Below are 12,740 nucleotides of genomic sequence, written 5' to 3'. Positions count from 1 at the left end.
TGCATCACACTCGATGACCGGGATTCTCACGGCCAAAACGCTGGCATGAGGAATTGCGGCGACAGCAGCAGCAACGAGCGAAGTGACCTCCGCGCTGTCTATCGCCACTTCGATGCAAATTGAGTGGCGAGAACACAGTGCACGCGAGGCTACGAGCCATCGGCCCACCTAGGCTGTTCCCACAAAGCAGATCGCACTCAAGACCAAGTCCGCGTAACCAAAGTACAACACCCCCTTCCTCCTCTCCTGGTGCCACGCACGCAACGGAAAATGGTGCACTTCACCCCCCCCCCCCCCCTTCCTCCTTTGCACAAGTGAGATCGGGACGCCATCGTTGGCTCACCGTCGCACGCTTTCACTTGCACACACAGCATGCAGCGTGCGAAGACAATATTATCATGAGATAAACCTGGTACGTCCGTATCACAAACGAAACCTGTAGCAACTGCCAGAGGACGTCAACCCAGCGTGTGTCTGCCTATCTTCCTCCTTGGCGATGCTTCACTTCGTTTCTCCTTCCTTACTTTGCTCAACGTCGCCTAGACTTTCATCTAGGTTGCGCTGCTTTGCCACTTGCTCAGCGCACTCCTTCATACTTTCGCTAGCTCAGAGCCTGCACTGATGACCTGTGAGGTGCCTGTTTTAGCTCCCTAGTGAACTTTTTCCAGCAACACGAAGACACAGAATGATTTTTAAGGTAATTAGGTGAGATGACATTGTTTGTGGCTGCTTGCCAATTTGCACAGAAGCACCAAACGTGCATCACAGAATGGATGAAGTCAAGCAAGAGTACTACTTGAAAACAGCTTTCTATCAAGTTCAGCTAAATAAAAGCTTTTTCTGTCATTTTCCCCCCATTTTAAGTTTACTTGATTTACCATTTTGAAGTAAGATATTTGGATGCACTTGGTCATGTTGCCAATTATTCTTCTGATAAGACGAACAAATTTTCACGGTCCCTTTGAGTTCATTTTAAAGGGAGCCTACTGTATACGGCACTGTAAAGTGTGTTACCCATGGAAGACCACATTTCAAGTGCGTGGACAAGAATGCAAAAAGATATACTCCAGATACTCCCGTGACCATTCCCTTTAAGATTATGAAGATCCCATGCACTGTGAGAGTTGGTATAAGTGACGCTGTAATGAGCCAGCAAGACAAAATGGCAAATTTTGACAAAGGAGGTGCAACAAACTTTGGCGACGAACGCAACCCGTAACCGCCAGCTCAGGTGGCAGACAAATGCAACACAGCGCCACGACCGATCGCAGCATCCAAACCTTCAGATGCCACAAGGATCCCGCACAATAGCATGTGCCTCTCAAAGAGCTGGTTGGTGTTTGCTGATGAACACGCCCCACAACTCGGTTGCATAAGAGATGTTGCCCTCAGCAGAGAAACTCCGAATACAAATGCGGACAAACAAGCCTACTTGCTTTACCCTTTTGAGGGTCAATGCCATAAACAAACGCCGCCACGAAAAAGTCCCAAATGGTCAAAACCGTCTATTTACGGTAGCGTTTTCCGACTCGTTGGTTCTTCTGATGGGTGCACAACCATGGTGTTTTCTTCCCTGCACTCACATACACAGTCAGATTATGCTACAGGCGTGCACACTGGTTGCTCTGCTGCAAGTGAGTTGAATGGCGCTTTCTCCAATGCAGGCTGCCCATGTGCCGAATCAGATTGCAGTGTATCTACTTCTCTATTCTGACAGCTATTTATGGAAGCTCATCTGGTTTCATGAATAAACAAAGCATGTTTGTACACGAAAAATTTTTTTGTCAATTTATGATCATATTAAAGAAATTTCTGTAATTTTTCTTAAAGATAGGTCAGTCTGAAGATTTTACATCTGCGATAATAAAATTCAATCCTGAGGGGCCACACTTGGCAAAAGAAAATTGACCCTCAGAAGGTTAAAACAGGAGAAATAGTTATAGAAATCAGTTATGCATTTGAATGCGCATATCTGTTCCAGTGAGGATGTTTAAGCAGCATTTGTTGTTTCGCCGTGTAAATCTGTAGAGAACAGAACAGCACCTGGACATTTGTGGCATTTGTGCTGATGGCTATATGTACGAGATCGACGACTCACAATATTATGTATGCGCTGTTCTGTGTTGAGCCATGTCTGGCTGTGGCATAGTTTCTGTGAAAGTAGTTTCTGCAGTTGCAATGGCTTGCTTTTTTTTGTTTTTCAGGGTTTTGCATTCCTCGTATTTTGGCACAGACATACAGTAGCCAGATTTAATTGTTATACCAATAACGCAGCATGGAAACATGGTAGTAAACAGCTTATTTTACCATTTCTTTTTTGTTTTATACAAAAATTCATTGTGCTACAGCATCTCATTGTTGTATACAACATATTGTTAAAAACTGGTATTATTATAAGTGGGTTCGACTATAAAGAGTATGAAGTGAGTACCCGCCCTGTAATACACAAAATGATTCAAGCACTCTCTTAGAAAAAGATCCTGTGCTCCGGTGTGTCAGGCCTATAATATGCGGCAGACATAAATAAATCAGCCTGCCTCAGCTCAGAGCACCAGAGTTATATTTATGCTGAAAAACTAGTAATGAAACCAAATCACGAATTTAAAGTATCGCTTAACTTTTCACCTTACGTGCAGCACAAGTGGCAGTATAAAATTCTGGCTATGTAACCATAAAGGGCTAAATACACAATGTCTTGGAAATGAAATGCAACGTTTTAGCACATTGAATTGCATTTCCCTTCATACGTTTTGTGATAAATGTTTACAGAAAAACAAGAGACAGAGAGAGAGAGAATAAACTTCATTAAAAGAAAGGAGACTTGCTCGGGATTAGAAAAAGAAATTATTCAAATCCTATGCACTGTAGGAAAAGATGTTATGCAAAGTATTTTGCAGGTAGCTGACTATCCAGCACTGTTAGGGACTTTTCAAAAAGTTAGCAGATTGTGGTGAAAGATGACCACGATGGCAACTACACATATGGCCCAACGCGGGAAATAAGAGAGCACAAGGGTTGGTGGCAGAAGAAAAAGAAACAGGAAGACACGAGCGAACGGGCAGCTGCGGCCAAGAAGGCTGATCGCACGAGGGCCGAGCGAGGTTCATGGAAGGAGTCCTGAGAGGGCTACCAGGGTGTACTGCTGGGCAGCCTCGGACGGGTTGCGAGCCACCGAACCGAGGTCCTGCCCGTGTCCCGTGCCTGGCCGAGTCCCGAGATCTTGGAGTTTCTGTGTGCTCGGGAGTCTGGTGCTCTCGCAGTTCCAGCATCGAAATCTTGAGCCACCAACCAAACGGCTGTCACCGCGTCCCCGCCATGGCCTACCCAAGCCACCTCCGACGCATATGGCATGTCAATGAAAGTTCCTACCACATGTGAGCAACCATCGGAGGGGGGGGCATATGCCGCAATGCCCGGACTCTGCGCGTTATTGGGTGAGTGACTGAACTCCGAAGTGTGCCACGTCGTAAGACTTCATACGCTAGAAGATAATCTGTGCTAGAGAATATTACTTGTTCATGCGTAAGAGGACAGTGTGAATTATATGTCCGCCTGCGCAACCCGTTCCATTACCGCCTTCGAGTCTTTTCTTACCGCACCGCATGTGAACAAACGTGATGGTCCACGTGATTACTTTACACAGATGCATCAACGTGCTTGGGTAAAGCAAGCAGCTGTGTTTGGGATGGGAACAAACAGCTGCTTGTTCCCGTCCCAAACACAGCTGACAGGACGACACACCTCACTTCGTCCTCAGTTGTGTTTGATGCGAGCTTGTGTGCAACGAGAGAAGCAGGACAACTGTGATGACGACGATAGCATGACGTCGACACCATTACGACAGTTTTTCAAAGAAACATTACAACCTGTTTCATTACGACCTGGGCCAATCTCAAAGGAGTACAATGTTGCACAGCGTCTTTCGTAGCGTTCCGCTACGAGAAAAGGATTGAACAATGTGAAATGATCCCAAAGGCAGGGCAGTCTAGCAACACTGTTTCAAAGTGTTATCTGCCACGAAGCAAGAATGGAAGAAACTGACGCATTCCCATTCGTGACACAAGGAAAAGAGAGTGGGAAGTCTGTGGCCGAAGGGAAACTAGTGCACGTACGTGTACTCTAGATCGTGCTATGTGACATTAAACAAGCACCACTGGTTTGAAAGAGCTAGTTGGCATTGGCACAAGAGAAGCCTGCGCGCCATTGTGGCCAAATGGTTAGAGCCAACGATCCAATGGTCCAATGGTCACACCATTGGACAATGAATTTCATTAATTTAATTTTAATAAAACAAGGTGAAAGAGGAACCTACCTACCTACCACAAAGTACCTGAGGTGAGCCAAAGAATGCTTCGTATTAAAAAGCAAGGATCAAGTTCATTCTCTGGCATTACGCTTAGCCAGAAGATTCAACACCTATACTGCAGCAGTAGTTTGTTGCTAATGTAAGAAAATGAGGTAGGCATTCATCCTTAAGACGTGCCTTTTCACTTCTGCCTTGTTATTCTTTTCAGCACTGTCACAACCACTTGTTAGGACTTTGACACATTAATTACAAGAAAGTCCCCAAACTGAAAAGGAAAGGTACTGGTGCTAACCTTGGCATCGTAAGACCGAGGAAGCAGGACATGAGAGTGGGTGCCCAGGGGAGAGACGAGAGTGATGCGAAGATTTCCACGGGGCAGGAACTGAAGCGACAGCACCACTTGGACATGTTCCAAAAAGCGTACCGAGTCGCGCCGACCCCAACAGCCACTGGCATTCATTTGCACCTCCAGCCGTTCTCCTTGACGGTTCGGAATGGTCCTAGATGATATAAGAAACAAAAATGAAATGACAAGTCCATCGAAGTCAGGTTGCTAAAAGCGACAATGATCTGCGACAGCCTCATCACAAGACCCTCACCATCTACTTATTTGATTATTGGTGGAGTTTCATATCCTAGAGCAGCTGCAGGTAGAGAGCTTGGGTTAGTTTTGATCTCCAAAGGTCCTTTAATGCGCAACAAAATGACAGTATCTGGGTGTTTTTGCACTTAAACTATGCCTGCAGTAGCTGGAAATTAAACCCGTGACCTTGTGCTAAGCAAAATATTTCTGCCACCACTTAGCAACACAAAGTAATGAAGCCCAGTACAGTGGCATTTGTAGCCAACATGTGTAATACCATGAGCTTGGCAAGAACTGAGAATACTGGAAGGCAAAATAGAAGGAAAACTTCCAGGCTGTAACCTCATTGTTAACAACATTCCTAGAAGATACGTCGAAGGAAACATTCCCTAAATGGTCATTACAGATTCTTGGCCACTGGACAAGTTTTGACGAAAGATGATTAAAGATAAAATTTAAAAGCCTTAAAGATAAAATTTTGCAGTGACAAAAAAAATGCGTGCATCTTTGTCACATCCTTGTGCTCATGTGCATGCATGCATGCATGCATATGAACACAGTTTATTTTAAATTTTGTATTCTCATAAGGCATATGTATTAGATTGTAATCTTTAAAGAAACACCTGATCAGGTACACTGTCATAATGGGCAACAAGCACATACCATCCAGCATCTTCCGTGTCAGACCGGCAAACATGTTGTGGTGGAGCAGTGGTCCACTGTTCTGCCAGAGCTGTCATGGCATCTGCGTCCATCAGGCCATAACCAAATTTGTGGCTGACTGTAAAGATTAGATAAATGTAACAAAAAAAAAATGTAATGGGCTGCTGAAGGTTGGAACCTTGGTGCCTGGTAAATGTAATGCATCTTATTCCAAGAGTGCTCCCATTATTGGTTACAACTCATTAGGTAACCTTATCTATTTGAGGAAAGTGATACTAGCCTCTACGGCCGACCCCATTAGTTGTCCAGCCCTCCTCTCCCAGCAGTGGCTCAGGCCGAGATGTCATTACAACAAGGTGCTGCATGTCACGCCAGGTGAGCTTCGGGCTGCATGAGTACAAAAAGAAGATAATAAGAGTTAAATTTAGGAAGTCTGACGACCAATCAGAACATGAAACAATATTATGGCGCACATGAAAAGATCATGCTTCACGTTGACACTGTAAGAAAAAGGGGCCCCAACATAATGTGGGATTTCGAAGCTTACTTGGCTTCCAAGGCGAGTGCACAGATTCCAGCTGCCAATGGAGCAGATGCTGATGTTCCTGTATGTGCTTGGGTGCATAATGTGTCAGTATTAGGTTTAAGCCGAAACGAGAGGTCCATGTCAACCGTCACCTAAGAAAAATAGAGTTAACAATGTCTTCAGTAGAGCTTGAATGCATGCCTTAAGGCACAGCTTCTCTATTTCTTCTTACACAAGCTTAAAGGCCAAAATGGAGACAAGCCAGACTGTGATGTGTCATCAAAATGTCGTGAGTAACATGCCCTTGCATATAGCTGGCACCCTCAATAACAACCCTTAGAAAATTGAGAAAAAAAATATTTGTGTACAACTTGTGCAATTAAGCACACATGACATTGCTCTGGTATTTATATAAATAGCCCTGTGCAATCATCTGCACAAAGCAAGAACAATATCATTTTTGTGTATTCAGTTACTACAGCTCTCACTGCTTCTCCTTGTTGAAGTGCAATATCGCTTTGCAGCAAGCCTCCGCATTGCAGTGAAACCTCACTGCAAGGTGAAATTCATGTACAGCTATGACTTTTGTTGATTCTTTCTTTTTTTGAAATTCTGAAAATTAGTGTGTGGAAAAAATATGACACTACTCATCGCAAAGCCAGGTTCACATCTGTGAAGCCTGCCACAAGCAAAAAAAATCATGCGTACATTATTGCTGTATCAATTGGACTATTACCAATGCTTGACCTCCTAATAATCGCTAAAGTTTATAAGTCCTATGTAAATAATTATGGAGTGAACAAAATAAAGCCAATGACATGTGGAATAGAAGAAACTCTAATTCAAAAGGCAAATTTAATATTACATACACTTGTAGAAGTAGAGCAAAATTATAGTATCAAATAAAAAGGAAGTTGACACTTAAACACACATCAGCACTGTTATACATCACTGCTAAAGAAACAGCAGAACACACACAAAATAGAACAGAACGCTTGCAAATTGCTGAAATATCACATTAATTTGGTAGTTTTGTGCATTTTAATGCGATTTGCATTCTTTGGCTATTTCAGGCATTTTGAGTTTTATTTGTCTGTCCGTCCGTCTGTCTGTGCGTGTTTATTTATTTATTTATTTATTTATTTTATTTATCTATCTAGCAGCTTATGCTGACCCAGTGGCCCATGCCAGCTGGGACCACTAGTTATGTGTTCATGGGGTGATGCCATCGTGGTCGTCCCATTGTCGTCATTTCAGTTTTGCCATCTGACTTTCGTCCTTCTATGCCAACTCAGCAGCCCAAGTTGCCTAATAGTATGGGCCACTAGGTAGGTGCTTGTGGTCATGATGCCATCATGCTCATTGTATCATCTTAATCTGACTCACACCATCATCGTCATACATTAGTTGTCATACTGTTATCTTGAGGCCGTCGTGGTCGTTCTATCATCATTAATCCAGCTTCGTCATTTGAATTTCGTCATGCCGTCATCATCATACAGCCTTTGTGATGCAGTTCGTCATCACGCCATCATCAAAATACACTCATCCCCACTCATTTTTGTCCTTACACCGTTGTCAAGCCATCATCGTCGTAGGGTCATCGTCATGCATTTGTTGTCATACCGTCATCATGATGCTGTCGTGGTTGCTCCATAGTCATGATCAGACTCTTGTCAAGTTATTGTCAAAAAGCCATTGTCATATCATTTTCGTCATGCCATCATTGCCGCACTGTTGCTTTACCATTACCATCACTTTGTAACTGTCATCTCATTGTTTTCATACCGTTTTCATCATTCCATCGATGTCATTCCTTTGTCTTCATTCTATCATAATTATGCTGACACCATTCAATTGCAATTGCAATCATTGTCATTGAGCCGTTGTGAAACAAGCACTGTCATGCATCCACTGTTGTGGTCGTACCATCACCGTCAGTTGAGCTTTGTCATCCGGTTGTCATCATACCATTGTTGCCATGGCATGAGTGTCACATCATCGTCATCATCCCATTCTCCTCATGCTGTCGTCATTATACCATTGTCAACATTCTAGAATAATAATCTCATTATCGTCCCGACGTCGTCGTCATAACTCCTTTGTCATTCCATTGATGTCATGCCTTCTTCGTTGTTACACTGTCGCCACTGCGTTGCTATCATACACTCATCACCATGCTGTCATGCTTATGGATGACCTTGGCAAGTGAGTGCCATAGTAAAGTGGCCACATACCAGAGACACCATATGTCACATGTAGCCGAAACAACGGAAGTCTCACAATGACCACTACAGATATTAAATTACGATGACTTCAGCAATAGAGTGCATTTCTACATTGCTTGAATGCTAATCGCATTGTCATGGAGTCATCAGGAGATGGGTTCTGCTGCAATTTCTTTTATTAAATGAATATAGTACTAACAAAAAAAGTGCTTTTTCAAGGAGCACTAAAGAGAAACACTAAATCAGTTTAATCTAACACACAATTGTTCTGAATCCCATTCATGCTCGGTTGAAAAGGCTAATTGATAGCTGAGAAGACAATCTTAAGTTTCATGGCCACACCAAGGTGCCAATGACATCACTGCAATGTCAAAGATTTCACTGCATTTTTGCAGATACAAGTTCTTTTTGGGCAGAAAAGTCCAGAAATGTTGGCATGGTGAAATTGTCTATTTCGAAGTGAGATATGCTCATTTCTTAATCGGAAAAGGCATGAGCGACTTGACAAACATCCAGCAGATGCTGCCAAATGTGCACCGATACAGAAATTTCAATCTGGTGACTCCTCCTTCCGTGTTCCATTTGCGCATCCTTCCTGGCCTATAATGCCTGTGCTCATGGCAAGACTGATGCAATTTTCAATTCTCAGAGTTTAATCAACCTGTCTAGTTAACTCAAAAGGACACTAAAGGCTAACTTAGTTAAATGAATATAACAGATTAGTGCTACAAGATGTCGGAAGCAACACTTAATTAAGAGCAGAGCCTTTGTAGGTGAGAACAACAAGCAAAGGCTGGGATTGTGCAGCCACCATAAAATTTATTACCAGCTCCCATGACCTAACATGCCCTGTATATAATTAGTAAATTGTAGTTAACCAGTGCCAGTGATGATAACCAGGGTAATTAGGTTGCATTTCCGCGTGATGTAAAATGCACTTAGATAAATTTTGTAGGATTTATTCAAGATGTATTTATCAGTGCTGCCTCTTCAGATCCCTCTACTGGTACTATTAAAAGATGTGTGGTGTCCTTTCTGTGTGTGTTTCTGATTCCCATGTACGAAGAGAAGCGAGCCGACACCTTCACTATTATCATTTACGGAGCGAATGTAGCCCTACCGAGCACTTAGTACTTTTCACTGTTAGCAATAAGTATTGTTTAAGTGTACGTCATAATTTTGTGTTATTAATTCACACTCACTGTCATTATGACTTACATGCACCACGAGTTAAGGACGCGTTTATAGAACCATCAGCAGTGGCTGGAATCGGAGCTTGCCTCCTGCCCTAGCTGCATGACTAAGCTACATGAGCTACACAAGAGTATTCATTGCAGGCGAGTTCTACTGCACAAGAATTCTTTGTCCTCACCAGTCTTGATTCTCTTTAAAACTAAGTCATATCCCAAAACAAAACAAATGTATGTTGCACTGTTTTAGAACAGCAATTCAGCATTATAGGTTGAATACAGTCGAGTTCTGTTAATTCGACCTTGGTGGGACCGACGAAACTGATCGACTTATCTGGCAGGTCAAACTAAAAAAGATGCATAAGAAACGTGAAAACACCGCTGATTTACTTGGCAGTATTTGATTCTAACATGCCCTTGAATGCGCACTTTCTATGAGTCCAAAGTAGAATATTAACGTAGTGATAACATTAAAGCTCTTAAACAAATTGGAAATATAACACGCGCCTGATTTTTTAGCAAGAAATATGGGCAAAGATTTGATATGCGTTGAAGAGTGGCGGCCGATTTCCTGAAGTCAACTTCGCCGCAATATACTAGTGTTATGCGGCAAAGCAAACAAAGGCCGCGAAAGCAGTTACTGCTTAATTGTTTTTTTTTTTTGGAGGGGAGGGGGAGGAGGCGCGCGTTATAATCGGGGAAAAACCGTTATCAGACATTGTGGGCATTAATGTTGACTGTATATGTTACCATCTAGTGTCCCGTTAGCATTTCTCTTTAGTGTTCCAGCCCCAGTATGGCAAAACTGTTGCGCAACATTCAAAAATTGGACATACATACCGGAAAGGACAAAACCGTATCAAACTGCTGCCACCAATTCCACCATGCAGCACCCAAACCCAGAGGTACTACCAGCACCATAAGCATGCTGTCAGTCAATTTTAGAGCATGGAATATAATGTAACTTACTGTACTTCGTAAGGGCACCAAAGGGCATTGGTGATTGTGATGTATAGTTGAAGGAAATTGTGGCTGATAGCAAGTCCAGTGTTACAAGTTAGCATTAGGGTTGCCTGTGTTATTCTGTCAAACATAAGATGGCCAGAGAGATGTGTCAAGTGCAAGCACGGGGCACAGAAATGGTAAGTACATTAGATGATGGTCAGTTCCTGCACATGCAAACACATTTCACTCTTCCATTTACCATGGCTCTAGATTTACCATTTACATGTAGGCAAGTCTTGCATGTAAATTTACTTCAAATAGCTGTATCTTTCATTAAAGTGTACCACACAAAATTAGTAAGTCATTAAATTTAGATGTTTTACAGAGAAACTAAGGGTCTTTAAATACAGTCTATGCTCGTCACAACAGACCTGCATACAACAGACTTTCAGCTATAAAGGAGCATATTTCAGCTTTAGTTTGTCCTACCTATTTCATGAATGGAACAAAGTTCACTTTTAACGGATTGTGCTACATCGGACTATCGGCTACAGCGGACGAAATTAGCGGCAATTTTTTTCATGATCGGGCGTATAAAACATATTTTTGCCGTGTTGACATGGGCTGGCAACTGACTTGCGAGGGTCAGCCTAAGACGAAGGCTCAATATCGAGCGTGCAAGGAAGAAAGGTGCACCTGGAAACGTGCAGTCTTCTTTCGCGTGAGAGGCATGGAGGGGGAGCGGGTTAGAGCAAGGCGAGAAAGAGGAGGGCTCTTCTTCAGTGGCTGCTAGTTTATCTTGAAAGTGATCTGCGATGTGGACAAAGTGTGCCCAGTGCCGCTAGCTTCGTATGCGCTGTGCTTTCGACGTTTAGTTCGCATTGAAGTGCTTATCTTGCTTAATTTGCTATCGCAATCGATGCTTCGCCTTTCAAGCGAAACTGCAATTTATTTCATTTTTTTTTTTTTTTTTTGAAGTTTGTCGCTCACTCTGCAATAAAGTTGTTAGACATCGATCGCGACAATAGTTTCGGATGTGAGGCGTTTCGGATATTACTGACTTCAGATACAAGGGACGTTTTTTGTCAGATTATCAGGGTCCGTTGTAATGAGAGTCAACTGCAGTTTAATTATGAATAGAATGTCACCATGAGTTTGGCGACAATATTTTTGGGCCCTACGGTGATTTTAGTTCACTCAGAAAGCAGCAGCAGCTTAAGTTTCCTTTAACAACATATCTGAGAAATCTACGGTCAAATGTCTATTGGCAATATGAGGCGAGTGTCAAGACACATGAAGAAACAGTAGTGCCACATGCTAAACGAATGCTGTTCCACACAGGAAGGACTGGTGAATTATACTCATGACTTCCACATACATTTTCAGAGCATCCTACACAAATGTACTGTTTTACTGTGAACAGTACTTATAAGCCTGGGAATGGGCCTATTCTGTTTATTAATTTGCCCACTACACTTCAATTCAAGCACAGCAAGACTTGATAAGAAGAAAGACATCCAACCTGAGACAGAACCAACGAATATGCGTTTTCAAGCCAAGCATTCTAACCACTATGCTGCGGCTGCATCATGCAAGCAAACAGATTTTTGAACTGGGCCCTGACGGACACCTGTGGTTTTCTCTCGAGCTCATTTCGCGCACTATACCACAGCTCATGGCTGTGCACGCTGTGCAAGCTGCATGCTTCTTCAAGTTGTAGGAGAACCCCTTCACATTGTCTAGTTCGCAGGACGTCATACATCGGCAGTGGCATTCTCTCAATGTTTTCCCAGAGTACCCGGGGTCCTTCTCACAGTCAGGTGGGATTTTCTAAACATGTCCAGCAGTCAGGGGAAAGGGGACTCATAAATGCTGTTCACCGTACAAGTTAAGGGAATCAAGACCTGACAGAAATCAAGACAGAACAATTACCTATTAGAGTCATTTAGAGTCGTGTGATTTACTGAATATATATTAAACAATTATTCAAGATTATGCAAATAGTACACATTAGAATCTTCACTGCCATGATCATTTCTTATATTATTTCATGTTTTTGAAAGTTTGACTTTACGTACTCCAAAGCCACCCTGCAAATCACACCAAGTGCTTTAACAAGCAAAAAAGAAAAAAAAAAGTATCTGGTAGTGAAACTTAATCTGTACTCAAAGAGGAGAGTTGCCTTATTTTTGAACTAATAGAAGCTGCTGAGAATTGCTGCTAGTGAAGTGCCCCGTGGAAAATGCATAGTGCAAGGGGAGGGAAATACGGTGCAAAATTGCATTTAAGCACAACAAAT

General features: G+C 42.7%; 1 protein-coding gene and 1 long non-coding RNA gene across 2 annotated transcripts in view; one reads left to right on the top strand and one right to left on the bottom strand.

The window, feature by feature from the left end:
* Positions 1-12,740, bottom strand: part of LOC126541601 (furin-like) — a 73,242-nt gene that overhangs the window by 39,929 nt on the left and 20,573 nt on the right. The window contains exons 9-12 of the mRNA XM_050188432.3: positions 6,100-6,230; positions 5,833-5,939; positions 5,553-5,670; positions 4,599-4,806 (exon numbers count right to left, since the gene is read on the bottom strand). Coding sequence (XP_050044389.1) covers positions 4,599-4,806; positions 5,553-5,670; positions 5,833-5,939; positions 6,100-6,230 — 564 coding nt within the window. The remainder of the gene's footprint in view (positions 1-4,598; positions 4,807-5,552; positions 5,671-5,832; positions 5,940-6,099; positions 6,231-12,740) is intronic.
* On the top strand, positions 8,760-12,405 carry LOC140216124 (uncharacterized). Its single transcript, XR_011892797.1, has 2 exons — positions 8,760-12,261; positions 12,293-12,405. It is a non-coding gene; the product is annotated as an uncharacterized lncRNA (long non-coding RNA).

This window comes from Dermacentor andersoni, chromosome 2 (assembly GCF_023375885.2).
Source record: "Dermacentor andersoni chromosome 2, qqDerAnde1_hic_scaffold, whole genome shotgun sequence".
NCBI lineage: Eukaryota > Metazoa > Arthropoda > Arachnida > Ixodida > Ixodidae > Dermacentor > Dermacentor andersoni.
The sequence above is the reverse complement of the archived record's forward strand: the minus strand, read 5'-3'. Positions and strand labels throughout refer to the sequence as shown.